At 37.9% G+C, this 26,929-nt stretch overlaps 1 protein-coding gene across 3 annotated transcripts in view; it reads right to left on the bottom strand.

The window, feature by feature from the left end:
* Positions 1 to 26,929, bottom strand: part of SLC4A10 (solute carrier family 4 member 10) — a 229,346-nt gene that overhangs the window by 178,019 nt on the left and 24,398 nt on the right. For 2 of the 3 annotated variants that reach the window (XM_062199976.1, XM_062199985.1), the window contains exon 2: positions 21,654 to 21,735. In XM_062199976.1, the coding sequence (XP_062055960.1) occupies positions 21,654 to 21,735 (82 nt within the window). Of the gene's footprint in view, positions 1 to 21,653; positions 21,736 to 26,929 lie in introns of those variants that run through there. The other variant, XM_062199980.1, reaches the window with a different exon arrangement.

The raw sequence follows: 26,929 nt of genomic DNA, 5'->3' as shown, positions 1-26,929 counted from the left end.
AGGAGGATGAAATCCCAGAGCTACTGGTTCACAATTCAAAGCATTTAACCTGGAGAACTTTCCTTTCTCTTCTCTAAGGTTTGTTTTTGTAAGGGAGATAAAGTTTGTTTTCACCACCACCACCACCACTGGCTCCTTCTCCTCTCGCCTCCCTCACTTCCCACACTTGCCAGGAGGCGGAAAGACAGCTATAGAAACTCTCAGATTCATAATTTTAAGAATTCCCTCCTATACACAAAGGTGTATGCCTTATTTCCTGAAGGAAAAGCAATGTGGTTTTGAGCACTTTCAGAATTATATTAAGCATTTTAGTGATATAACAAGTACCAGTACTGAAACCAATTTTTGATGCATCTGAGGTCATAGTAGACAGAATGTTTACAAAATGCAATTCAAGAGATGAAGTTGGGGATCATGGTTAATAATAATTCTTATATATTACTCTCCTTTATTTAGCTGGCAGGAAGGGGGTAAAGCATTTACTGTTAAAGGAACTGTGTGTTTTTTTTTTTTTCCCCATGAACTGAATGTAACACAGCTGGTGCATAATTAAGGCGCTGCAACAGCCATTTAGACATGTCAATCATGGGAAAAGGTCAAGTACATCAAGTTGAATAAGAATGTGATCTTTAATTCCATGGAGACTCTAACAGAGTCAGAAAAAAAAATCAGTTATCACAATTATATCAAAGAATCCTTAAGACCAAAAGAAATTCCAAGAGAAAGCAAGAGGTAGAAAGAAAAAAAGAGATTAAAAGGGTGTGAGTGTCTGTATAGCATTGAGGTATTATTAGGACAAACTGCATTTGTGCTTGTGTTGTTTTGTGAAAATAAAAAGTGTTAAACCATTGCTGGTCACAATTACCTCACCCTGGGGTTTATAATAGCTACAAAACTAAAGGTCTCATGACTGTGACTATCTTAGAAAGTAGAAATTTCAGATGTCCTACAGCTGCTGATCAAAGACACTGTAGTCTGGGAATTACTATTTTAGAAGGTACTATGGCATATTCTCAAATACAAAATTTCTTGGGGTCAGCGCAGTGGCTCAGCAGGTTAAAGCCCTGGCCTGCAGCACCAACATTACATATTGGCACCAGTCTGAGTCCCAGCTGCTCCACTTCCTATCCAACTCCTTGCTAATGCACCTGAGAATACCGCAGAGGATGGCCAAAGTCCTTGGGCCCCTGGACCCATGTGTGAGAACTGGAAGAAGCTCTTGGCTTCTGGTTTTGGCCTGGACAAACCCTGGTTGTTGCAGCCATTTGGAAAGTGAACCAGTGGAGGGAAGACCTCTCTCTCTCTCTCTCTCTCTCTCTCTCTGTCTCACTCTCTCCCCCACTCCCGTCTCCACTCTCTCTGTAACTCTGCCTTTCAAATAAATAAAATAATTTTTTAAAATAAAATTTCTTGCAAGTTTACAACATTGTCTTGGGCAAAATATAGCAATAAAATTAGCTTTGTATTTCAGGATAGCAATATTATTTTTAATTTTGGAACAGAGTAAGTACTCAACATTTCTTGAATAAGTGAGAAAATTCTAATAATACATATTTTCTAAGAAAAATAGACATGAAAATTTACAATTTTACTAGCTTGTAAAACAGCTTAACACTGGATGTGTACAGTGCTCAGAGACCTTGGAGTTCGAGTCAGCCAACCAGATAATAAGGAATGCTTAAAGGACGCAATCTCTGCACCTAAAAAAAAGAGTACCACCCAGGTGTTGTAGAATAAAATTCAGCAACAAAAAACAGCAGCAAATAACACAAGTAAGTAGACAAGTAAAAAACATCAAACAATACCAATCTGTAATAAAGCAAATATTCTTGTGTGGTATTTGCCATTAATGATGTAGCAATTCATAACAAAGTAAACTCAAAGATAACCTGGACAATTTGGGAAAATGTCATGGAGAAGGTGAGACTTGAGTTGGTCTTAAATAAATGGGTTTGGGTCAGAAAGGAAATAACGTAAGTGAAACCAAAAGAGCGATTTGGGGGATATATTAGTCTATTTTCTAATTCTATAACAAAATGCCTGAGGTTGGATAATGTATAATATAAGAGGCTTATTTAGCCCAGTTTTGGAGGCTAAAGCGAATGGAGAGAGCACTGGTCTGGCTCTGGTGAGGATCTTATGGTGGATGGCATCACATGGCAGAAGCATGTGCAAGCAGAAGAGATCACATGAGACAGCAAGTCAGAAAGGGACGAGGGGACCACCCTTCTCTTAGAACAACCCACCCTCACCCACAAGACCAGCAATAAATCCTGCTGAAGACGAAGTAACTGCCTTTTGGTGAGCCCACATTTTAAGAGTTCCACAACCACACTGGGTACCATGTTTCCAGCACATGAATCCTTTGGAGGACAACTCACATTCAAACCATAGCAGGGGAATAATATGCAGCTCATATTAGAGTGGAGGACCAAAGCAAAAGGCAGTAGGTCATATATTTTACAATCACAAAACTTGCAAGTTTATTATTACTTTAAAACATCTTTGTTTTATTGTTCCATTTTGCAAGGAAGAGGGTTAAAATGGACCAACATATGTTCTGGCATACTTTTAAAAATGAAGGCAAAAGGGGGAGGTATTGTGGGGCAGCAGGTTATTCCTCTGCCTGTGGTGCCGGCATCCATGTAGGCACTGGTTCAAGTCCCAGCTGCCCTTCTTCCAATCCAGCACTCTGCTATGGCCTGGGAAAGCAGTAGAAGATGGCCCAAGTGCTTGGGCCCCTGCACCTGCATGGGATACCTGGAAGAAGCTCCTGGCTCCTGGCTTCAGATCAGCACAGCTTTGGCCATTGCAGCCATCTGCAGAGTGAACCAACAGAAGGAAGACCTTTCTCTCTGCCTCTCCCTCTCACTGTCTGTAACTCTACCTCTTAAAAAAGTAAATAAAAAATCTTTTAAAAATGGAGGCAAAAGAGAAGGAAGGGTGTGAGAGTTTGGCAGAGTGAATAGGATGCTACTTGGAACAACACGTCCTATATCAGAGTGTCTGAGTTCAAGTCCTGGCTCCACATCTAATTTTAACTCCCTGCTATTGTACAATCTGGGTGACAGTAATGACAGCTCGAGTACTTGGGTCTCTGCCACCATTTGAGATACCTGGGTTTAGTTCCCAGTTCCCAGCTTTGGCATGGCCAAGTGCTGGCTGTTGAGGACATTTGAAGAGTGAACCAACTGATGGAAGACCTCTCTGTGTCTCAGCCTCTTTGTCTACCTTTCAAATAAAGATAATTTTAAAGATAAGAGACCAAAGATAGTACCCCACTCCCTGCTCAATCACATCATAATTACATTATGATTTCTGAACAAGTGTAACCTTTTACTTCATGGAAATACCTTAGAAAATGTAAAAAACAAAGTTGTCCAAATTTATTCTTGTTTGTATAAATCCAAAAGATCTGTGTACATGCAGAAAATCACCCATTCTGGGAATTACATTAAGGACAGAACACTTTGCTTGGAAGAACTGAGGAGTTATTGAGAAGAAAAATAGAAGATTCCAATGAGAAAATCTGATAGAATTTACCTGTGAAACCAAAAGAATCAAAGGATTAAAACATCTGAAAGCAAAAATTTAAAAAATTTGCATTTCTATACATTAGCAAATAAGAAATAAGCATGGCAGGTATTTCATAAATGACCACATTTTAGTAGGTTTTATGTGGCATTGTGGGACTGGTGCTCTGACACACTGGGCTAATCCACTATCTACTTTGCCAGCATCCAATATAGCTGCCAGTTCAAATCCCAACTGCTTCACTTCTGACCCAGCTCCCTGAAAAGCAGCAGAAGGTGATCCAACTGCTTGGGCCCCTACCACTCACACGGGAGACCTGAATGAAACTCCTGGTTCCTGGCTTCAGCCAGGCCCAGCTTTCATGGTAGTGATAATTTCACAGGTGTATATTTATCCCAAACTCATTGAGTTGTGTTCATTAAATATGTAAAGCTTTTTATGTGCCAATTAAAACTCGATAAACTTTTTAAAAATGGACTTGTTCAAAATCAGATGGAGACTGAACCACAATTCAAAATCATATCCATCAAATTTGTCTAATTTTATTATGTCTAACATTCAGTATATATTCTCTTTTCTAAAAGATTTATTTGAAATGCAGCATTCATAGAGATGGAGAGATGAGAGAAACAGAGAGATAAAGAGAAGGAGAGAGATCTTCCAGCCACTAGTTCATATATAGAAATTGTTTTATTTTTCAATGACTTTACAGGAAACTTTAGATGAGAACAATGGTTTGTACTCTACCTAAGCTGGCAGTAGCCATGGGCTGGAGCTGGCTTATGCCACTTGCTAGAGCCAGTTGTGTACATTTCTAATTCTGAGTATGGCGAAAACACATCAGAGACATGAAACCAGACACAGGACAAGTATTTACTAAGCAAATCCTACATACCAGTTTATCACTGAGGCTATTGGAGCGCTAGGAAGTGAGGGATAGTTGGAGGGTCATTGGATCACCACTGCTTAGTGCCTGGCAAGAACATAAAGATGGAGCTTCCTAATTTTCTATTTAATTCCTCCTCTCCTCCCTCCTCTTTTAGTTAATAACAATCTTCTATACCCAAAAGTTGTCTGATCAACTCACCCTAAAAAGATCGACTTCACTTTCTCAAAACAATTGCTTGGGTAGTTTTGCAATGATGAGGATGTTTAGTAAATGCCTCCATCCAAGTGAAGAATTCAGGCAAGGCAAAAGTATAGAGCTAAGATGATACTGAAAGTGAAATTAGATGTGGCATTCTGTCCTGCACACATTTTAACCATCAGATTTACATAGAACCCAAAGAACCTCCTTTAGAAAAAGCTAAATCCCTTTGTTATTAGATTCAAAATAATTAAACTACTGCTGAAGGAGTGTGTTGCCCTAAATGAAGACAAGCTGCAAGGGATGGGTAACATTTTTCCACTGCCAATTCCCATCAAGCAGAAATACTGTCAGTGAGAGGAGGGTCTGGCCAGATTCACAAATTTAGCAGGAGTCACCAATGTGTGTGTGTCTTGGTAGGGTTGGGGTGCGGGGAGAGGGGATGGCTGTCTGCTGCTGTGTGTCTATAAGGCTAGTTCAAGGCCCATTATGTGACTGATGCCAAAACTATTTTTGAGAAAGATATTTAAGAAACTTACCTTGAAAAGGGAAAGAAGAAGTATGTACGTTTATGATAAGGAAGATGAATGAGTTGGATCACCAAGGAGCAGGACACTTAGAGATCAAGGCAGGATTGTTTCAGTTTATTTGTAGGTGAAGGAAGAGGACTATGTGGCTGACCGAGAGAACACCATACCAAGAACCATGGTAGGAACATGGGGGATGAGGCCTTGTACCACACAATGGTGGGCAGTCGCATAACTCTGGGGGTAATTGCCCTGGATACCACTGGATTTGCTCCTGGTGGTAGAAGGAGCTGCGGCCAGTTGATTAGGTCCAGCATCAAATGTTTATTCAGATCAACTTTGAGAGGTATATCCAGTATACAATCTCTATATTTTTGTCTGTTTTGTTCACATTCTTAATACCTGGAATAATGTCTGGCACTTAATAATAGGCACTCAACAGAGTGTTGTATAAATGAAGCACTCACTCATGAATTGAATTCAGGACCCATTCATTCTCATTGAACAGGCTGTGGACATTAAAGACTGATTCAAACCTTTAGTTTAAATAACCCTATTTTCAGAATACTCACAAAGGCACACTTCTGAATTACTGCATTTAGAATATTAACCAAATATGACCTTTTTTTAGCTCCAGATAATAAAGCCAGATATACTCTTTCCAATAAAAAATTTATATTTAATGGAATTATTTTTCCATATCTACTATAATTCACATCTTTCTTCCTCAAGAAAGATATAAAATGCTTTTATGTGGATTTTAACTGACAGAAACAATATAGGACTTGTTTGAAGTTCTTAATCTATAAAAAGCAAAATATCATTTTTGATTTAAAACTAATAAACTTCTGATCAGTTCTTGTGAGAACTGAAAAATTCAAGATATTTAAACATTAAGCAAAGTTAATATGGAATTTATACTCTGCAGTATATTCTAGAAACATACTTAAAAATCAAAATTTAGAGCTAGGAAATACTTTACAGATTGTCTAGTTGAAAAATTGGTCATTTTAATATTTGAAATATATGTGTTGAATAAGCACACTCACAATTTCTAACATTAAATATTGCTAAGTAACCTTATCCATCACTGGACAATTTTTATAACTTAATAGTTATAACTTATAGTTATAACTTAATAGTATTTCTCATGTGTACTCCTATTTCCATGTAACATAAGAGGAAAAATATACCATATCCATGTAACAATATTTCAAATACTTTATTAAGTTAGTAGTCATGTTATAAACATTTCTTTAGCATTTTCCTCAACTAATATTTCTATTAGGTATATTATATGTCTATTGTAATCATATCTATTATCTTCAATGTATCTACCCTAGGTATACCTTAGGTACTTTTAGGTATAAAGGGTCATAGGACACAGCTGGAACATTGTTGTTGTGCCCAAATAAACCAATTCAGCATTTATAGGTGGAAAGTGAGTCATCAAAGAAGTGAATCATCCAAGAAGAACAATAGAAGAAGAAAAAATAAAAAAAACAAAGACAAATATGGAGACAAAATAACATTTAAAAGATAGATGACAGTTGTCAAAGAACTAAAGAAATAGAACCCCATATTATGTTAATAGGAGTACATGTGAGTATATTCTGGAAGATGGTATAAAAACACATATCAAAATTTTAACTTTATAACATTTTGGTCCAGTGACTGTCCTGAGAACTTTCATAGGGAAGACCATCAAGTGCATAGAGATGTAATGTTCATAGCAGTTTTTTATAAGACAAAAATGAGAAATAATCAAAACACCCATTTGCTAATGAATTCATTAAGCAAAGCAAGGCAAAATCATGCAAAGAAATATGTAACAATTAAAATGGAAAATATCTACATTTATTAAAGGGAAAGATATTGATGATTTTTATTCAATAAGAGCAACTTGAAACATAAAACATGGGTCATGATACCACTTACACATAATTCACTTATAATTATATCCATTTCTCACATATAATTAAGTTAACACTGTGCATAATGCTTGTTTTATTATTATTCTGTTCAGAATATTCATAGCACTTATGTCTGGATGGTGGGTTTCCCAGTTTGTTGCTTTATTTGTCTGCCTTCTCTATATTTTTCTATATTCTTGGATTTTTCTGATTGAGTTAATTTTAATTCAATAATTTTTTAAAATAACAAAACTATTGTAATTTTAGAAAAAATAGAGAGTCTTCAAGAATAGTAAGTAAGGAGAGTAGGAAAAAAATTAAAAATACCAACAGAGTCATGGTCTGAGAAGAGAGGAAGACAAGAGAAGGGGAAAGAGAGAAGGAAAGAGAGACCTGAAAATAAAAGTATGGTCAAAAGTCACAGAATTCAAAAGGGCTGAGGAAGAGTGCCACTGTTGTTATTGATTAAGAGCATATTATAATAGTTACACAGAAAAGAAAAAAAGTAGAAGAAATTAGTGATATAGCATGAGAGAAAAAAAATTTTTCAAACACATAGTATCAATGTCTCAGCTTAGTAAACATGAACTTTGTTTCCATGATCATTATTGTTATTAACTACATTGGTGTTGCTGACCCCACATTTTGGATTAATCCATGTGATTTCATAACATGTCATCTTCACTACATTGTCATCTAATTAAAGCATGGCATTTTTTTCTTCACAAGACACTAGGTTGTGCAAAGGAAAACCACAGGGATAATTTTAAGTAAATTACCTAAAAGCTAGCTAGCACAGGGAATCAAAGCCAAAATTGACAAATGAGGTTACTTCAAGCTAAGAAACTTCTGCACTTCAAAAAAAAACACTCGGCAGTGAAAAAGTAACACTACTCAGCAGTGAAGAAGTGACAGAATGAGAGAAATTATTTGCAAACTATGCAACTGATAAAAGATTAATAACCAGAATATATAAAGAGATCAAGAAACTCAACAACAACAAAACAAACAACCCAGTTAAGAAACAGGAATTTTTAAAGAGAAGAAATCCAAATAGCCAACAGATGTTGCCATGGATTCGTTCTGAGAGGAGGAGCGTGGTGGGGGCAAGAGGCACAGAGTCACCACACAGACCTTGGGAGTCGGGTGAAAGCAGGCCAGAAGCGAGCAGCCCATAGACTCATACAGCGGCTTAAACAGCCAAGGCAGCCAATCTGATCAAGGGGCGGTTTACGCCCTAACCAATCATAGCCTGTTGCCAGGCAGGCTCCATTGCCAGGTGGGTTTCAAAGCCATTCCTGAGTAACTGATGCTCACTTGCCAGTGGCCATCTTGACATGGCCTTCCCATTCTACCACAACCAGACACATGAAAAATGTCAGGGAAATGAAAATCAAAACCACAATGAGGTTTCACTTCACCCCAGTTACAATGGCTCTCATAGAGAAATCAACAAACCAACCCTGGGGAGGATTGGGGAAAAACGTACCCTAATCCATTGTTGGTGGGAATGTAAACTGGTACAGCCACTGTAGAAGGAAGTATGGGGATAGCTCAGAAATCTAAATATAGACCTATCATATGATCCAACTATCCCACTCCTCAGAATTTACTCAAGGGAAATGAAATCAGCGTATGAAAGTTATCTGCACGCTATGTTTATTGCAGCTCAATTCACAATAGCTATGCTTTGAAATCAACCCAAATATCTGCAAACTGAATACCAGATAAAGAAATTGTTTGATATGTACACCATGGGACACTACACAGTGGTTAAAAAGAGAGAGAAAGAAAGAAAGAAATCCTGTTATTTACAACAAAATGGATGGAGCTGGAAAACATCATACTTAGTGAAATAAGCCAGTCTCAAAAGGACAAATACCATGTGTTCTTCCAAGTCTGTGATAACTAATAGAGTACCTAAGAGATAATCTATAGAAGTGAAATTGCCTTCTCTTGACTTTTAAGGAAGAGTTTTTTTATACTATTTGTCAAACTCTTTACTTAGTATAGAGTTAATTATGTGTGTATAAAGTTAATGAAAATAGATCTTAGTAAAAAATAAGAATAGGGAATAAGAGAGGGAGGAGGAAGAGGGGTGGGAGCATGGGTGGAAGGGCAGGTACGGTGGGGAGAATCACTATGTTCCTAAAATTATACTTATGAAATACATGAAGTTTGTATTCCTTAAATAAAAGTTTTCTGGGGGATAAAAAGAATCTAATCAAGGGCTGGTGTTCTGGCATGGTGGGCTAAGCCTCTGCCTGAGGTGCTGGAATCCCACATGGGCGCTGGTTCATGTCCTGGCTGCTCCACTTCTGATCTAGCTCTTAGCTATGGCCTGGGAGAGCAGTAAAAGATGGCCCAAGTCGTTGGGCCCCTGCACCCACTTGGGGGACCTGGAGAAGGCTCCTGGCTCTTGGCTTTGGATCGTTTCAGCTCTGGCCATTGCAGCCATCTGGGGAATGAACCAGCAGATGGCAGACCTTTCTCTATGTCTCTGTCTCTGTCGCAACTCCACCTCTCAAATAAATAAAACCTTTTTTAAAAAGAATTTAATCAAGAAATAGAGTAAATTGATCTTCACAATGTCACCTTCATAGTACTACTTCCACATTATTAAATCATGTAATTAGATAATATACACACTTAAGAATCAGATTTCTGGAAAATTGAAAACAAAAGTATATTATTAATATAAAACCATGTAGTAAATATTGAGATGATTTTATCAAGTGGCTTGTTTTTAAATAATTAAAGGAAAAATTTATTTGCTGTAAAATTCCCTGTTTTAATAGTTTTAGGATTATATGTAGTACATAAAAAGTATTTCTTTTCATCTATTTTATCTCTGAAATAATGACTGGTTGAAAATGTTATATATATATATATATATATATATACACGTGTGTGTGTGTATATATATATATATATATATACACATAACAAAATCTGGCTGACAGGATCTTTGAGAGAATATTAACAATATGGGTTCTCGGAGCCGGAGCCTTGGCTCACTTGGTTAACTCTCCGCCTGTGGCGCTGGCATCCCATATGGGCACCAGTTCTAGTCCCGGCTGCTCCTCTTCCAGTCCAGCTTTCTGCTGTGGCCTGGAAAGTAAGTGGAGGATGGCCCAAGTGCTTGGGCCCTGCATTCGCGTTGGAGACCAGGAAGAAGCACTTGACTCCTGGCTTTGGATCGGCACTGTGCCGGCCATAGCAACCATTTGGGGAATGAACCAATGGAAGGAAGACCTTTCTCTCTGTCTCTCTCTCTCACTGTCTATAACTCTACCTGTCAAATAAAAAATAAACAAACAAACAATATGAGTTCTTGTTCTAAAGTAAGCTGCTTAAAAACAGGCATCCTAAACTAGGGATGTAAAATGTATAACTAGGACTCCCAAATTATGAAACTGAATTTGCAGTCTATCTTAGCCACATATACACATAAGATTATATGTTTGTATCCTCATGCAAACACATGTCTATATGTACTTGGTAATGGTCTAATAAACTATGATCAAATTTAGAAAAATTTTGAAGATTTTTTTCAAATTTAGGTGGAAATACAATACAGTGTAAAAGCAGAGTAAAGATTATCAATTTACCTTGTTCAATAAAGAAACCAGCAGGAATAAGTTGTACATCAAAGTGAATCGACTGATGTGACTCACATACACAAATTATGGGAAACAGTAATTAAAATGAAAAAAGATGAAACACATTGCACACTTATCTGAAAGTCAAACTTTAGGAAGAAAAGTAAATTCCATAACTAAACACTGTAAAAGAACACTGTCTTGGGCTGGCATTGTGGTCAGTGGATTAAGCCACAGCCTGGGACTCCAGCATCCCATTTGAGTCCTGTCTATTCCACTTCACAGCAAGCTCCCCGCTAATGTGCTTGGGAAAGTATCAGAAATTGGCCTAAGTGCCTAGTCCCTTGCCACCAATGTGGGAGACCCAGAAGGAGTTCCAGGGTCTTGGCCTCCACCTGGCCCAGCCCTGGTCATTGTAGTCACTTGGGTAGTGAACCAGCGGGTAGAAGATCTCTCTGTATCTCCTCTCTGTAATTCTGCCTTTCAAATAATAAAATTAATGTGAAATAAAGAACACTCTCGTATTTAGTTGTTATTCCTAGGATACTCATGGGATGAGAACAATTCATCAAGAAATGTGTACAACTGTTAAAGTATAATAAGAGACTGAAATTTACTATGGGTTATACTTTTTCTGAAATATTTAGTATTATCTAGCTCCTTAATTTTCACCCTAAAATATCCAAAGTGTTCATCAGGAAAAATGTGTAATTTATAAATGAATCTTGTGTAATAGTTAGCTACATTTAGTTATTATCAATGGATTAAATATCATCTAGAATTTCACCATCAGTTAACTTTTGACTCCCTATCAATTGCACAAAAGTTAGTTAACCAATAATTGTAGAAAAGATAGTTTGAATAAGGAAGCAACATAGAAGAGAATTTTAAAAAATGATAACACGAGGTTATCATAAAACTAATTTCCAGTAGGAGAGTGGCTTTCCTATTTATGATAATAAATCTCAGCCTAATGAGAATCTGCTAGCTAAAAAACATTTCATACTTTTTGTAAAATTGTTTGGAGACCTATGTAATATAGATACAGACTATCAAATTCCGTATTGCTTCATCACAGGACAGTCTCAACCTTTTTAAAAGTCATTAAAAAATGAGTGAATATGCCCAAGTATTTCTTGTGGGTTTGAATCCCTGCTCTACCAGTGACTAGTCATGTGATCTGGACAAATCATTTAACCTTATGTTTTAAATGTCTACATCTTTAAAATGGATAAAATAAAATGTACAGTACAGTGACATACAGAGCACTAAAACCCACTGTGATTTTGGTGCACCAAATGGAGCCACATACATTCTTTGTTACAACTGCTCAATTCTATCATTGTAATGCAAAAACAGCCATAAACAGAGTAAAATGAATGAATATAATCAGATTCTAAAAAAGTTTTATTACTGAACACGGAAGTCTTATTTGATATAATTTTTATGTCAAAAAATTATACTTTAGTTTTTAAAATGTAAACATCATTCCTCACTCACAGACCACACATAAAGAAGTTACAAAACAAACTTGGCTAATGGTACATACTCTTTAACGCTTGCTATAAGATTTTGGAGGTAAAAGATTAGGAAGCAAAGTTTCAACCCAATTTTTTGGCTTCTTTTCTTTGTTTTATAGCTATTTTTACTTTGATTTCAAAATGCTATAGCATAATTATAGAATCAATATTCCCTTTTTTGGTCTGTAAGTAAAAAAAATACTTGAAATTGTATATTTTTACCATTTCTGGTTATCTTTTAAGGGCTTAGGAATACATTGGGTGAAATAATGAAGGTAAGAGAGTCCTAGAAGTATGTTGTATGATAACTTTGTTCTAAGTATTTTACTTATATTTTAACTTTGAGTTTGTAATATATTAGATGGCCCAAGAAGGTAATAAACAAATAAACTAATTTTTTCCCTTAAGTGGAATGATCAGAAGAATATCAAGACAGGGCATAATTTTCTCTACAAAATCCTTCACTTGAATGTATTTTAAGGGGCCTGTGTTGTGTGGCACATTAAGCAAGCTTCTGCTTGTAATGCCAGCATCCCCTGTGACAGTGCTGATTCAAGTCCCAGCTACTCTGTTTCTGATCCAGCTTCCTGCTAATGCACATGGGAAAGCAGCAGAAGATGACCCAAGTATCTGGGCTCCTGTCACCCATATATGAGACCTGGATGGAGTTTCAGGCTCCTGGCTTCAACCTGGCCCGACCCTGATTGTTGCAATAATCTGTGCCATGAACCAGTCTATGGAAGATCTCTCTCTGTTTCTCCCTCTCTGTCACTCTGCCTTTTGAATATTTTTTTTAAATTCCATAACTGGTACAGCTGCTGCACTTTGTTGAGTCTGAGCTCACACTCATCCTCTAAGATATAACAAGTTTCTGTTGTGGCCAGATTGATAAATACATTGTCTTTAAAGGTGGCGCTATGGAGCTGGTGCTGTGGTGAAGCAGCTGCTGCCTACAATGCAGACATCCCATATGGGCACCAGTTCAAGTCCTAGCTGCTTCACTTCTGATCCAGCTCCTTTCTAATTCTCCTGGAAAAGCAGCAAAAAATGACTCAGGTACTTGGGCTCCTGTCACCCAATGTGGAAGACCAGGCGGGGCTCCAGGCTCGAGGCTTCTGGCTCCTGGCTTCTGCCTAGCCCAGCCCCAGCTGTTGTGGCCATTTGGGGAGTGAGTCAATGGATGGAAGATCTCTCTCTCTCTCTCTTTCTCTTGCCCCCTCCCTAACTCTGCCTTTTTAATAATAATTTTTAAAAGGTGGCACTAATCTCTGCCATTTCACTCTCAGATGCAACACTGATTTTCATTTACTTTTAAGGTCCAGGCAAGTTGTTTCAGAGATTTCTATTCATAATTTACAATAGTTTCTTTTTAATACTGCAACCTAAAGAGCCAATATGAGTGTCCTGAAAACTCCCAAGTGATATTATTGGTACTATTGAGGGACCAAGGGAATGATCAATGGGTATACTGGGTTTCTCAGAAAACAGACTTAGGCATAGGCATTTGTGTGCAGAGTTTGTTGAAGAAAATGTCAGTAGTAACACCTGTGATGGATTCTAAGAAGCAAGATTTGGTAAAAGAAGTTGAATTATGGTGCATTTGCTGTAGGGTTCTCAACTGGTTCGACTAGGAACTGTGAAGCTGAGAAAGTCCTTCAGAAATACCCTAAGTTGAGGCAAAAGGACCAGGCTTTTGAACTCCATCACTGATCATTCACTGAACTCAGCACATCACTAGGAAAGCAGTTCCCATAGGGAAGACATAGGTTCTTTCGGTTGATGGTGATTCTGGAGAAGAAACTCAAGTGTGAACTATACCACTGACAAATAAGAAAATAAAATCTTCAATCCTTAACGTTTCATTGTGACATCCATTACTAGGGTTTCCAGTCTTAGTAAAGAGAAAAACAATAAATTAAAACATTTATGAGACATACTTAGCAGTTGTTTATTGTTTATATAAGATTCAAATTTAACTATGCATCCTGTATTTTATCTGGCAACACTATGTTCTACAAATGTATTGAAAGGCAAGTAGAAGAAAGAATTTTAAGAGTATTAATGCATTTCTCCTTTTGGAATCTTATACTTTAGATACTACTAATCACACACTGACAAGGAAGCCAAAAATATAAAATGGTTAACTTCAATAGTGTTTGCTCTATTAAGAATCTTGAGGTTGTATAATCACAGGGGTTCAATGTCCTTCACTATGTTTTACCTCAGGAAGCAGAAGTAGGATTAGAAAGAGCACTTTAGCGATATTAAGGAGGCCGGGTTGTGGGCAGGACAGTACATAGTACTCAGCAGAGGAAAAGAATGGGAGCAGGGCCAGTGGGAATAGAAGGGTGGGGCGAGGCAGGGAGAGACACCACTAAGATAGATTTAAAGAGTGTACTGGCTACATCTTATACAAAACTAGGAGGTGAACAGAACCAAATGCAATTATACACTCTTGATTGTAAGCAACAGAAGAAGAGGTAAAATGGTACAAGATACAGATAAAACAGAGATGGGTTGCAAGGTAGGGAATATCCAGTCCATGGGCTGTATAATTCTGGCAAAATCCTCTGATCTGGCCCCACCAAGACAACTACAGGCAGGACTCGAAATTCAATAAAATTAATGCTGGCTAATTTTTAAGTTGATAACTTTGTAAGGCCTGACAATGATGTTATAAATATCCAAACAGACCTTGGCAGAACAATGATTCCCCACACCAGAGGGAGAAAAAAAATTACATTTCATATATCATTCAGCAAGATGTACAATGTGTGTGAATAAACTAATATATTATGACAAGCTGTTGTTTTTGAACAGGTGACCACTTTTCACTAAATATATTGCACCTGAGACTTTGAAGATATTTATAACCACCTGGCATTTCTACAAGCTGCACTCAGGATGCTAAATTATACTAGTAACTCTATTAGCTAAGTATATACACATAAATTCTGAGAAACATTAATTAACAAATATCATGTTTTCCTTGATTTATGGTAACTAATATACAGATTCCCAAAAGATGTAATGCAGTTTGATTATTATTTATAGCCCTTGTCTATACAGTAGCTTTACTACTTACTACTTGTTGAATTCTTTATTTAGGGAAGGATTAAGCTTGTGATTATAAAGTAAATTGAATGTATATCTTTGTAAAAATAAAAATAAACATAAGAAAGGAAGGAGGAGGGAGGGAGGTAATGGAAGTCAACAAGGTGCCTCTTTTATGATGCATCACATGTGATGAGATATAGATAGGTCTGAGCCTCATAACTGACAAGACCTTAAGCCCACCTATTATTTTAAAGCCCCTTCTGTCAATCTGTATTTGCCTTTCAATGAAAAAACTTGTTCATGGTCTAGACACTTTTCTTAGGGCCTCTATTAATGACTTTGTCCTCAGTTTTAGATCCTGTGATTTTAGATCCTGTGAGTTTAAATTGCTTGTTAGATTTGTTTCCTCCGGACTTAAAAAAGTAAAATTCTAGGTGGCCATGCACATGAAGCCTCCAATGGAAGCAGTTTCTGCAAGCTGGCACTGCATCCCCCTGGAGAAGCCACCTCCTGCTGCAACTCTGTCTTGACCCCCTTCCCAAAGACTCCCTTTTTAGCATGAAGCAGCCAGAGCAATCATCCACCCAGTTCTCCCAAACAGATGTTAGGGCTTCCATCGCTGGGAGGAGGGAATGTGAGGAGTCAGATGGGTTAATAGTTAGTGGATCCCAATGGAATTTGGGGTGTAAAGTAATTGTTTCCTTCCCCAAACATTATCTTTAGCTAGAACAAACAGGGTACCCTCCTTCCTTTGGAACCTCCAAATTTACCAGGAGAATAGGAGCTCCTCCTGAGCTCCCACCCTTAGCAGGCCAGACAGGATGGACAATTGTAAATGAGATATTGATGGCTTTTTGTCTCCGCCCCAGTGACTGAATGCCAATCTAATTGTCAAGTTTTTTTTTTTCCTTTGAAATTGTACTTAAAGCTGACTGCCACCAGTGCCCTTTGGGTTTTCTTCTCTCCATGCCACTCTGGTTGGAGGTCCTTGATTCTAATAAATACTTTTAAATCTCAAGAAAAAAAAACTGTATATATGAAATACATGAAATTTGTTCCCTTCATATAAATTAAGCAATTTTTAAAAGAAGCTTATATTTCTAGTTCTAAGTCTATCTAATTTTAAAACTTTGTGTATTATCTTCAATACTAAAGAAGCACCTAAAATGTGGGATCCTGTTCTTTCAATTGCAAAGGAAGAGGAATTACCACTGCCATTACACTCAATAATGCCATTTTTGTCACTGGTATTCTCCCACTCACTCATTTTATATTATGCTGCCAGTTGATTTTTCCTGCACCACAACATCCATCACATCATTCTTGCATTATTTTCTGATCTGGGAAATCACCTAGAACCATTAATAGGCCTATTAAATTTGATATGCATTATGGCAGAACCCTCAATAGCATTCTCAAATGCTGGAAATTTTATACCTGTTTAGTGTGGGCTAGAAACAGAATGAGTATTAGAAATTCAACATAACGTTTTCCCTATTTTCCTTCAAAATTCTAAAATGCAAACTTTTCATTCTATGGTTAATTTCAGTCACCAGTGACTTCACAATTATTAGGTTCTTGGGTTAATACACTCAGGATAAACATCAGTAAGCAGAACAAAATTTGGCTAATCCAACTGTGTTCTGCCAAACAGAAATCCCTTTTAAAAAACACCATACACCATCACCAGTATTTCCTAACCATACCCAACAATGCAAAATGTATAAAACACACATACATAAAGTAATTTAAATGATCTCAGTAAGGTTCATTTTTGCGTTAGATGTTTTCCACACAAAAGACCATTTAGTATGTAACTAATTGCTTAGAAATTATTAACTGCTGGGCCGGCACCGTGGCTTAACAGGCTAATCCTCCGCATTGCGGCACCGGCACACTGGGTTCTAGTCCCGGTCGGGGCGCTGGATTCTATCCCGGTTGCCCCTCTTCCAGGCCAGCTCTCTGCTATGGCCCAGGAAGATAGTGGAGGATGGCCGAAGTGCTTGGGCCCTGCACTCGCATGGGAGACCAGGAGAAGCACCTGGCTCCTGCCTTCGGATCAGCGCAATGTGCCGGCCGCAGCGGCCATTGGAGGGTGAACCAATGGCAAAAAGGAAGACCTTTCTCTCTGTCTCTCTCTTTCTCACTATCCACTCTGCCTGTCAAAATAAATAAATAAATAAATAACTGCTAATTTCTAATTATCTGTGTGTATATTACCCATCGCAATCTTTAAGCTCAAGATAATTTTTCCCTGAAATTGAACATATTTCTAGACTCAATCCTTGCTTTGTTAGTTGTGTATGTGTGTGTGTGTATGTGTGTAGTAAGGGTTGCTTTACTTCTTTGCTCAGTGGATTATTTATACTTAAGAACACCTAGGAGGCCAGTGCTGTGGCATAGTGGTTAAAGCCATCTCCTGCGCTAAGGACATCCCATATGGGCACTAATTCAAGTCCTGGCTGCTCCTCTTCCAATCTAGCTCTCTACTATGGGCTGGGAAAGCAGTTGAAGGTGGCCCGAGCGCTTGGGACCCTGAACCTGCGTGGGAGACCCAGAAGAGTCTCCTGACTTTGGATCAGCCAAGCTCTGGCCCTTGCGGCCTCTGGGGAGTGAACCAGCAGATGGAAGATCTTTCTCTGTCTACCTCTCAATTAAAAAAAAAAAATCACCTGGATTGGGCCAGTGCTGGGTACCAGTTTGAGTCCTAGCTGCTTCATTTCCAATCCAGCTACCTGCTAATTGCCTGGGAAAAGCAGCGGAAGATGATCCAAGTGTTTGGGCCTCTGCCACTTATGTGGAAGACCTAGATGAAGTTCCTGGCTTCTTGTGGCCATCTAGAGAGTGAATCAGTGGATGGAAGATCTCTTTATCTATTTCACCCTCTCTCTCTCTCTCTGTAAATGACTTTTTTATAGAAGGTCTTTATTTAATGAATACAAATTCTATATGTACAGCTTTTAGGAATATAGTGGTTCTTCCCCCATTTCCTGCCCTCCCACCCCCACTCCTACCCCACCTCCTACTCCCTCTCCCATTCCATTTTTCATTGATTCATTTTAGTTGATTTTATATACAGAAGACCAACTGTATACTAAGTAGAAACTTCAACTGTTTGTACCCACATAGACACACAAAGTATAAAGTACAATTTGAAGACAAGTTTTACCGTTTGATTTTATATACAAAGGACCAACTCCATGTTAAGCACTGATTTCAGCAGTTTGCACCGCTCCCCCCCTCCCCCAGCATATAGAGTACAGATTGAGAACAAGATTTGCAGTTAATTCTCATAGTACACCTCATTAAGGACAGAGGTCCAACACAAGGAGTAAGTGCACAGTGACTCTTGTCATTGTTTTAACAATTAACATTCTTATTTTTTATGTCAGTGACCACCTGAGGCTCTTGACATAAGCTGCCAAGGCTATAGAAGTTTTTTGAGTCCATTAACTCCATCAGTATTTAAATAGGGCCATATGCAAAATGGAAGTTCTCTCCTCCCTTCAGAGAAAAGTACAACCTTTTTTGATGGCCCCTTCTTTCTACTGGGGTCTCACTCACAGAGATCTTTCATGCAGAACAGTTTTTGTCACTATGACTTGGCTTTCCATGCCTGAAATGCTCCCATGGGATTTTCAGCTAGATCCTAATGCCTTAGGGGTTGATTCTGAGGTCAGAGTGCTGTTTAGGGCATTTGTCGTTCTATGAGTCTGCCATGTGGACTGCTTTCCATGTTTGAACTTTCCTTTGTAATTCTATCTATTGTTATTACCAGATACTTGGTCTTATTTATGTGATCCCTTTGACTTTTAATCCTATTTATATGATCAATTCCACACTTAACATGATCACTTTATCACATAAAATGGAATTAGTACCACCCAGGTTAATGAGATTTGGAATCCCATGGCAAGTTTTTAGCTTTACCCTTAGGGGTAAGTCTGTGGGAATGTGTGCCGAATTGTACAGCTCCTCCCTCTTTTATTACCACTCTTATTTTTAACTGGAATCTATTTTCAATGGACTTAATACACCTATGATTAATTCTATGTTAAATACAGAGTTCAATTAATGGTATTAAGTAGGAAAAAAAGAATAAGTAAAAAAATGAAATAAACTGTTCCTCTGACAGTCAAGACAGGGGCTGTTCAAGTAATTGCTTTTTGTAGTGTCAGTTTCACTTCTATAGGTTATTTTTTAGGTGCTCTATTAGTTATCACAGAGCAGGGAGAACATTTGGTTTTGTCCCTTTGGGACTGGTTTATTTCACTAAGTATAACGTTTTCCAGATTCATCCATTTAGCTGCAAATGGCCAGATTTTTTTTTTTTTAACCTCTGTGTAGTATTCCATAGAGTACATATCCAGTAGTTTCTTTATCCAGTCTTTTTGTTGGTGGGCATTTAGGTTGATTCCATGTCTTAGTATTGTGAATTAAGCTGCAATAAACATGAAGGTCCAGATGACTCGTTTATTTGCTGATTTCATTTCCTTTGGATAAATTCCGAGGAGTAGGATGTGTGGGTCATATGGTAGGACTAGATTCAGTTTTCTGAGGTATCTCCAAACTGTCTTCCTTAGTGGCTTTGCCAGTTTGCATTCCTACCAACAATGGATTAGGGAACCTTTTTCCCCACATCCTTGCCAGTATGTGTTATTTGTTGATTTCTGTATGAAAGCCATTCTAATTGGGGTGAGGTGAAGCCTCATTGTACTTTTGATCTACATCACCCTGATGGCTAGTGATCTTGAGCATTTTTTTATGTGTCTGTTGACCATTTGGATTTCCTTTTTTGAGAAATGTCTGTTTAAGTTCTTTGCCCACTTCTTGCCTGGGTTGTGTAACTCTTTCAAAATAAATAAATAAATAATTTTTTAAAAAGTCACCTAAGTTTCACTTTTCAATAAAAACATAATGAATACTATATAGCTTGCATCTTACTAGGAACAATCTGATATAAAAATATAATGAGATAATTCTGTGTGTTCATTAAATTATGATTGAATATTTGAGTATTGTTTTCTTCCCGAAAATTCATGTATTTGAGACTTATTCCCCAGGATGGTGAGACTGTTGTTGGAACTTTTAAGAGGTAAGGCCTAGCAAAGAGCCTTAAGTCATGGAAGAACTGCTTTTAGAAGGGAATGCTGGTTCTCCTGGAAAGCTAGGTTTTTTTTTGTTTGTTTGTTTGCTTGTTTGTTTTAAATACAGACCTATGAACATTGGTTTTTATTTTTTATTGCATTCTTTGTTGGTTTTTGTTCTCTAGCCTCTTTTTTATTTTTAAATTTTTAAACTTACATAAGGTTAACAAATTTCATGTATTTCATATATACAGATATAAGAGCATAGTGATACTTCCCATCATACCCTTCCTCATGCCTACTCTCTCACCCTCCCTCCTCCTCCTCCCTTTCTTATCATTTTAAAATTTTTACAGTGACATACTTTCATTTTATTTAGTTCTTATAAAAACCTGAGACAGAACCCTGGGTCTGACTTCTTCTTTGGCAATATGACTGCTCTCTTCCTCTACCACTGTTCCTACCACTGCAATATATTTTGAGGTGATGGGGAAGGGAGGGGTTCCTTGAGGTTTGCCAAAACTGTAAGCTAAACACACCTCCTTTCTTCATAAGTAGGCTGCCTCAGGTATTTTGTTTTGGTAACAAAAAGCTGACTAATTCTGTGATGTCATAGCTGTCAATAACCATGGAACCCTTAAGCCAGCTACTATTTTAAGTAATTTTCCTTTAATTTTCATGAAAATTTAGGAAATATATTCATTTTTACCTTCATTTTAACATTTAATTAAACCAAGGTACAGAGAAGGCTCCACAGCAAATAAAAGGCAGAACTGATTTTCAAACCCAGGACAGCATGGTTTCAGAACCTCAAAAGTTAACCACTAGAGCATACTACTGTCTTCCTTCTTATTGAGATGAACACACATAATTGGTGCCCCCACATCTCTCATTTATCTGAGGAAAACTAAAATGACAGCTGTCCTTAATTCTTTTCTAACACTGCCTATTATGACAGCATATTCTTGAGTTATATGCCCCTCCTTTCCTATACTTACCTGTATATAGCACTTGACATGCTACATGCTACTCTGTCATCTTGTTTCTCTTTTAATTCCCTAATTGATTGTAATTGCTTTAAAAAAAGATCCTTGAGAGACAATACACTGTCTGAAATATAGCCCACGCTCAATAAATATTCACTGGATGAATGAATATTTCTCATTTTTTGTAGGTCTGCTTATTGGCATTCCAGACTGCACCAAAGCATATAGACCCATACCACATCAATATTTGCAATTCTCCACCAAGTGACAAAATTCACATTTCTCTTTGACATACTTCTAAAAGCATACCAAACCTATCCTGAGAAAAACAGTGTCTTACCTTCTAAATCCTCTTTCTCAAAGTGTGTTTTGAGAATAGAGCGAGTTCCACCTCTATCCACAACTGCCTCTTCATCATTTCTCTGTAAAACAGAAAGAAGATTGATAACATACTGTCTTAATTTAAAAACATAAACCTTAATATTATTTAATATTTAGGAGTTTAATTCAGTCACTTAAATTTACCTGTATTTGAGTAGACTATTTGATAATCAAGTGTTGGTTTATAAAGGAGAAAATAACTAATTTGACCACACATTTCAGAGAAAGAACGTCATATAACTTTCCATGACATCAAAGGCAGTCAAAAATTGGGCCAGTAATGTGGCATAGTGGGTAAAGCTGTCACCTGCAATGCTGGCATACCATATGGGCACCGGTTTGAGTCTCAGCTGCTCCACTTCCCATCCAGCTCTCTGCTGTGGCCTGGGAAAGCAGTGGAAGATGGTCCAAGTCCTTGGGTCCCTGGACCTGCATGGGAGATTGGGAAGAAGCTCCAGGCTCCGGGCTTCAGATTGGCTTAGCTCCAGTTGTCGGGGCCATTTGGGGAATGAACCAGCGAATGGAAGACCTCTCTCTCTCTTTCACCCTCTCTCCCTCTCCCTCTCTCTCCATCTTTTTGTTTTAATTTTTTTTTTTTTTGACAGGCAGAGTTAGAGAGTGAGAGAGAGATAGACAGAGAGAAAGGTCTTCCTTCCGTTGGTTCACCCCCCAAATGTCCACTATGGCCGGCGTGCAGTGCCGATCCAAAGCCAGGAGCCAGGTGCTTCCACCTGGTCTCCCATGCAGATGCAGGCACCCAAGCACTTGCGCCATCCTCCACTGCCTTCCTGGGCCACAGCAGAGAGCTGACTGGAAGAGGAGCAACCAGGACAGAATCCGGCACCCTAATGGGGACTGGAACCCGTGTTGCTGGCGCCACAGGTAGAGGATTAGCCTAGTGAGCTGCGGTGCCAGTCATTTCTCTTTTTTTTTTTTTTTTCCCCCTCTGCATCTTGGTAACTATGCCTTTCAAATAAAATAAATAAATCTTTTTAAAAAATTCCAGTTGGCATCATTTGTTGGATGAAAAACAGAAAAAAAAAATAGTAAGCCTATCAATTTAGCAACATGCATTTTTATCCTTTCCTTATGAAGAGCTCATGTTAACAAGATGACACTTTGAACTACATAAGGACAATTTGTGAAAATCATTAGCATTAATACCACTAATACTAAGGGAAGGTAAAATATTTCCACTACAGTAAAATGGAGTTGGGGAATCTAACCCCTGGAAACTAATGAGTGGCAATCATTAGGTAAATGATAAACCTAATTACTTTTTTCTATGTAATGCATTTTATTTAAGCTAAAGAGTAAATTATTATTGTGCATATTGAACCTTTATTTAACTTCTCTCTATCTTTTTGACAATTTAGAATGGCTGGGCAAAGATTATGTGCTCTGAACATTGTACACATTCTCAAAACAATATACTTAATAATTGGCATGCAATAAAATAATAAGTAGGAGTTGAGTATAATCCATTTTAACCATGCAAAAATATGCAAAACATAAAACACTGAATGAATTGAAATATAAATTATTTCCAACATTTATCTGGTTGTGAACCCTTATGTAGAAATTCCCTTTAAAATGAATATTCTGCACTAAAGGAGAAATGAAAAGATAAAGATGAATGACACTGCCAGGATCTATTTCTAAGTCTATTTTAGTATATTACAATTGGAAAATGATTTCTGTTTCTTCTTCGAAAGTCAAAGATTATGCTATAGAAGAGGGAAAAAAAAACAAACTGTTCTTATATCCATCAACTACGTTGGAGCATGAAACACTGGAATTAACATTATTTCATTAAGGAAGCATCCTTTGACTAACTGACATAAATGAAATACTGAAATTAAGAGTTATGAGAATCAGGGAAGAAAGAAATTGCTTTCATTTAAGGCCATGGAAAGAATTAAGGGGAGCACGAGGAGAAAGGCCAATGTGTCAATGTTGGAGAATTCTTATAAATAGGGCACATGACGTGAGGATGAAAGAAATGAAAGAATCAATAAATTCAAACTACAAATAGGCATTTTAAAAAGAAAAAATAATTTTCCATTTTTTAAATTTTTATTTAATAAATATAAATTTCCAAAGTACAACTTTTGGATTATAGTGGTTTTTTCCCCCTATAAACACCCTCCCACCTGGAACCATCCCATTTCCCACTCCCTCTCCCATCCCATTCTTCATCAAGACTCATTTTCAATTATCTTTATATACAGAAGATCAATTTAGTATATACTAAGTAAAGATTTCAACAGTTTGCACCCACACAGAAACACAAAGTATAAAGTACTGTTTCAGTACTAGTTATACCATAATTCATAGTACAACACATTAAGGACAGAGATCCTACATGAGGAGTAAGTGCACAGTGACTCCTGTTGTTGATTTAACAACTGACACTCTTATTTATGACATCAGTAATCACCCAAGGCTCTTGTCATGAGCTGCCAAGGCTATGGAAGTCTCCATTGTTTTTGTACTTTTGTTAGAATGATCATAGGTAACCTTGAGAGAGCTAATATACAGGGAAAAAAATGTCAAAACCTAATCAAGCAGAATCTAAAGAGGTAATCTATGAAGAAGAAATGAGGGAAGAAATACAAGTGTTGCCTTGAAGACCATAAAGGTCTTCCTTCCATTGGTTCACCCCCCAAATGTCCACTATGGCTGGCGTGCAGTGCCGATCCGAAGCCAGGAGCCAGGTGCTTCCTCCTGGTCTCCCATGCGGGTGCAGGGCCCAAGCACTTGGGCCATCCTCCACTGCCTTCCTGGGCCACAACAGAGAGCTGGATTGGAAGAGGAACAACAGTGACAGAACAGGCGCCCCAACCAGGACTAGAACCCGGAGTGCCGGCGCAGCAGGTGGAGGATTAACCTAGTGAGCCGCGGCACTGGCGATTTTTCCAATTTCTGCAGATAGATATCTAGGAAATATGTGTGGAGATGGATACTAAGGATATGGTATAATGATACAAAATATACAAAGTTGGCTGAGGTTGAATTTACTGACAGATCCACTAAGCAGAAATCCTAGATTAATTATTATATTCCAGGGTTAGAAAGGGCTCTAATAGTTTGGATGATTGGCTAAAACATGAACCAAAAGATTGGCTATACTAAATGAAGTCAAAATGCCAGAACTACTTTGGTGTACTATGGAAGAGAGTATTTAAAGGCTTAGAGAGATGGGAATGTTAGAGAACATTTATCATAAGATCTGCTTACCCATACCAGAGACACATCATTCACCTTGACTGTGGAAAAAAATTTATGAGAAAAAATTTCTTGAGGTCTGTAGTATCTCTTCTTTGTAAGTCAGGAATTAATAATGGGAGTTGCTATTACCAAAATACAATTTTTAACTGCTATGATAATAATTGGGTCCCAAGCGGAAGTGGCCAACTGACAAAACTTAATCACCAAAGACAAGACAGATGTAGCTACCATTATGCATATAGTCAAAATAGTAATCAGAATAGTCTGATTCACAGAGACCTATGGTATAGGCTAGTTAATTGAAGTATCCCTAGGAGAGAAACAGGTGAGAAGCCTACTAAACTCTTTTTTTTTTTAATAAAAGATTTATTTACGGGGGCCGGTGCTGTGGTGTAGAGGGTAAGGCCACTGCCTGCAGTGCCAGCACCCCATATGGGCTTTGGTTCTAGTCCCAGCTGCTCCACTTCTGATCCAGCTCTCTGCTATGGCCTGGGAAAGCAGTATAAGATGGCCCAAGTCCTTGGGCCCCTGCACCCATGTAGGAGACCAGGAAGAGTCACCCAGCTCCTGGCTACGGATAGGCGCAGCTCCAGCCGTTCTGGCCATTTGGGGAGTGAACCAGCGGATGGAAGACCTCTCTCTCTGCTTCTCCTTCTCTCTCTGTATAACTCTGACTTTCAAGTAAATAAATAAATCTTAAAAAAAAAGACTTGGTGTCTGGGACCATATTTTTAAAAAAGATTTATTTATGTAAAAGGCAAAATTACAGAGAGGCAGAGGCAGAAAGTGGGAGGGGGAGGGGGAGAAGGAGGGAGAGGGAGGGAGGGGGAGGAAGTGGGAGAGGGAGGGAGAGGGGGGAGGGAGAGGGAGAGACAGAGACAGAGACAGAGAGAGAGGTATGGGATGCCGGCACTGCAGGTGGTGGCTTTACCTGCTAAGGCACAGTGTTGGTCCCCTACTAAATTCTTAATTTGATAAGCAAAACAGTTGTAGGTCAAGTGAGCAGAAACCTAACTTGAATTGTCAAAGCAAAAAGTCATGGCTTCCAGATCAATTTCCATCCTTCAACAAATTTACAGACCAAGAACCCTTGGATGAAGAAGAGATCAATTCCACTAGAGGAAAGACCCTGAACACTGCCAAAAATTTATAGTCTTTCTCACAGCCTTCTCCAAAACACTTACCATGTTTTGCCAGGGTGACTGTGCTTGAGGAAATGGAAATAATCAGATTGAATGGGATTAATTGACAATGGCTCTGAACTGTTGCTAAGCAAAGCAGCCTGAAAATGTCACTGTGGTCTGCTCACCAGAGTAGAGCTTTATGGATAGCAGTTAATCAATAAAGTTTTAGCTCAATTTCATCTCACTGTGAGTCTAGTGGATTCCTGAATACATTGTGGTTATTCCCAATTCCAGAATCAACTATATAGAGACACAGTTTTTAGAGAAATCTTCAAAATTAAGAGTAGTTGTCTTTTCAACAATTAGATCTTTTTATATCTGAAGACTAAACGGAAGGGGTCAATACAGAAAAGAACTGAGATGCCACTGAAGAATTAAACAACAACAACAAAAAATCCCCCTGGCTCAGGTGCCAGGAAAGGATATAATAGCTATCTATAGAATAAGCTATTAGCATTAGAGATAAGGATGCTTTTTTCTGAAACTTGGAGAGAAGATTGAGTGAGTTGAAATACAGCCAGAGATATTCTGAAGAAACAAAAGTAATAGTAAGTAGGATGCTTCTACTAAATATCCCTTGGTTTTAAGGGCAAACATCTTCCAACAATGACAGAATGAGCACTTATAGGACTTGAGCCATTTAGAAAAGTAAAAACTTAAATTCCTTTTAAAAATGATATATCAGTTGACATTACTGAGAACTTTTTAGGTATAGTTAAAATAGATAACTACTCCCATGTATTGTAATTTGAGGTGGCCAATGCAAAGAATTAAAAGGGGAAAATACCACAATACTTTATTTATATAAAGCAGTAAAGGC

This window comes from Lepus europaeus, chromosome 1 (genome assembly GCF_033115175.1).
Source record: "Lepus europaeus isolate LE1 chromosome 1, mLepTim1.pri, whole genome shotgun sequence".
In the NCBI taxonomy this organism is placed as follows: domain Eukaryota; kingdom Metazoa; phylum Chordata; class Mammalia; order Lagomorpha; family Leporidae; genus Lepus; species Lepus europaeus.
The sequence above is the reverse complement of the archived record's forward strand: the minus strand, read 5'-3'. Positions and strand labels throughout refer to the sequence as shown.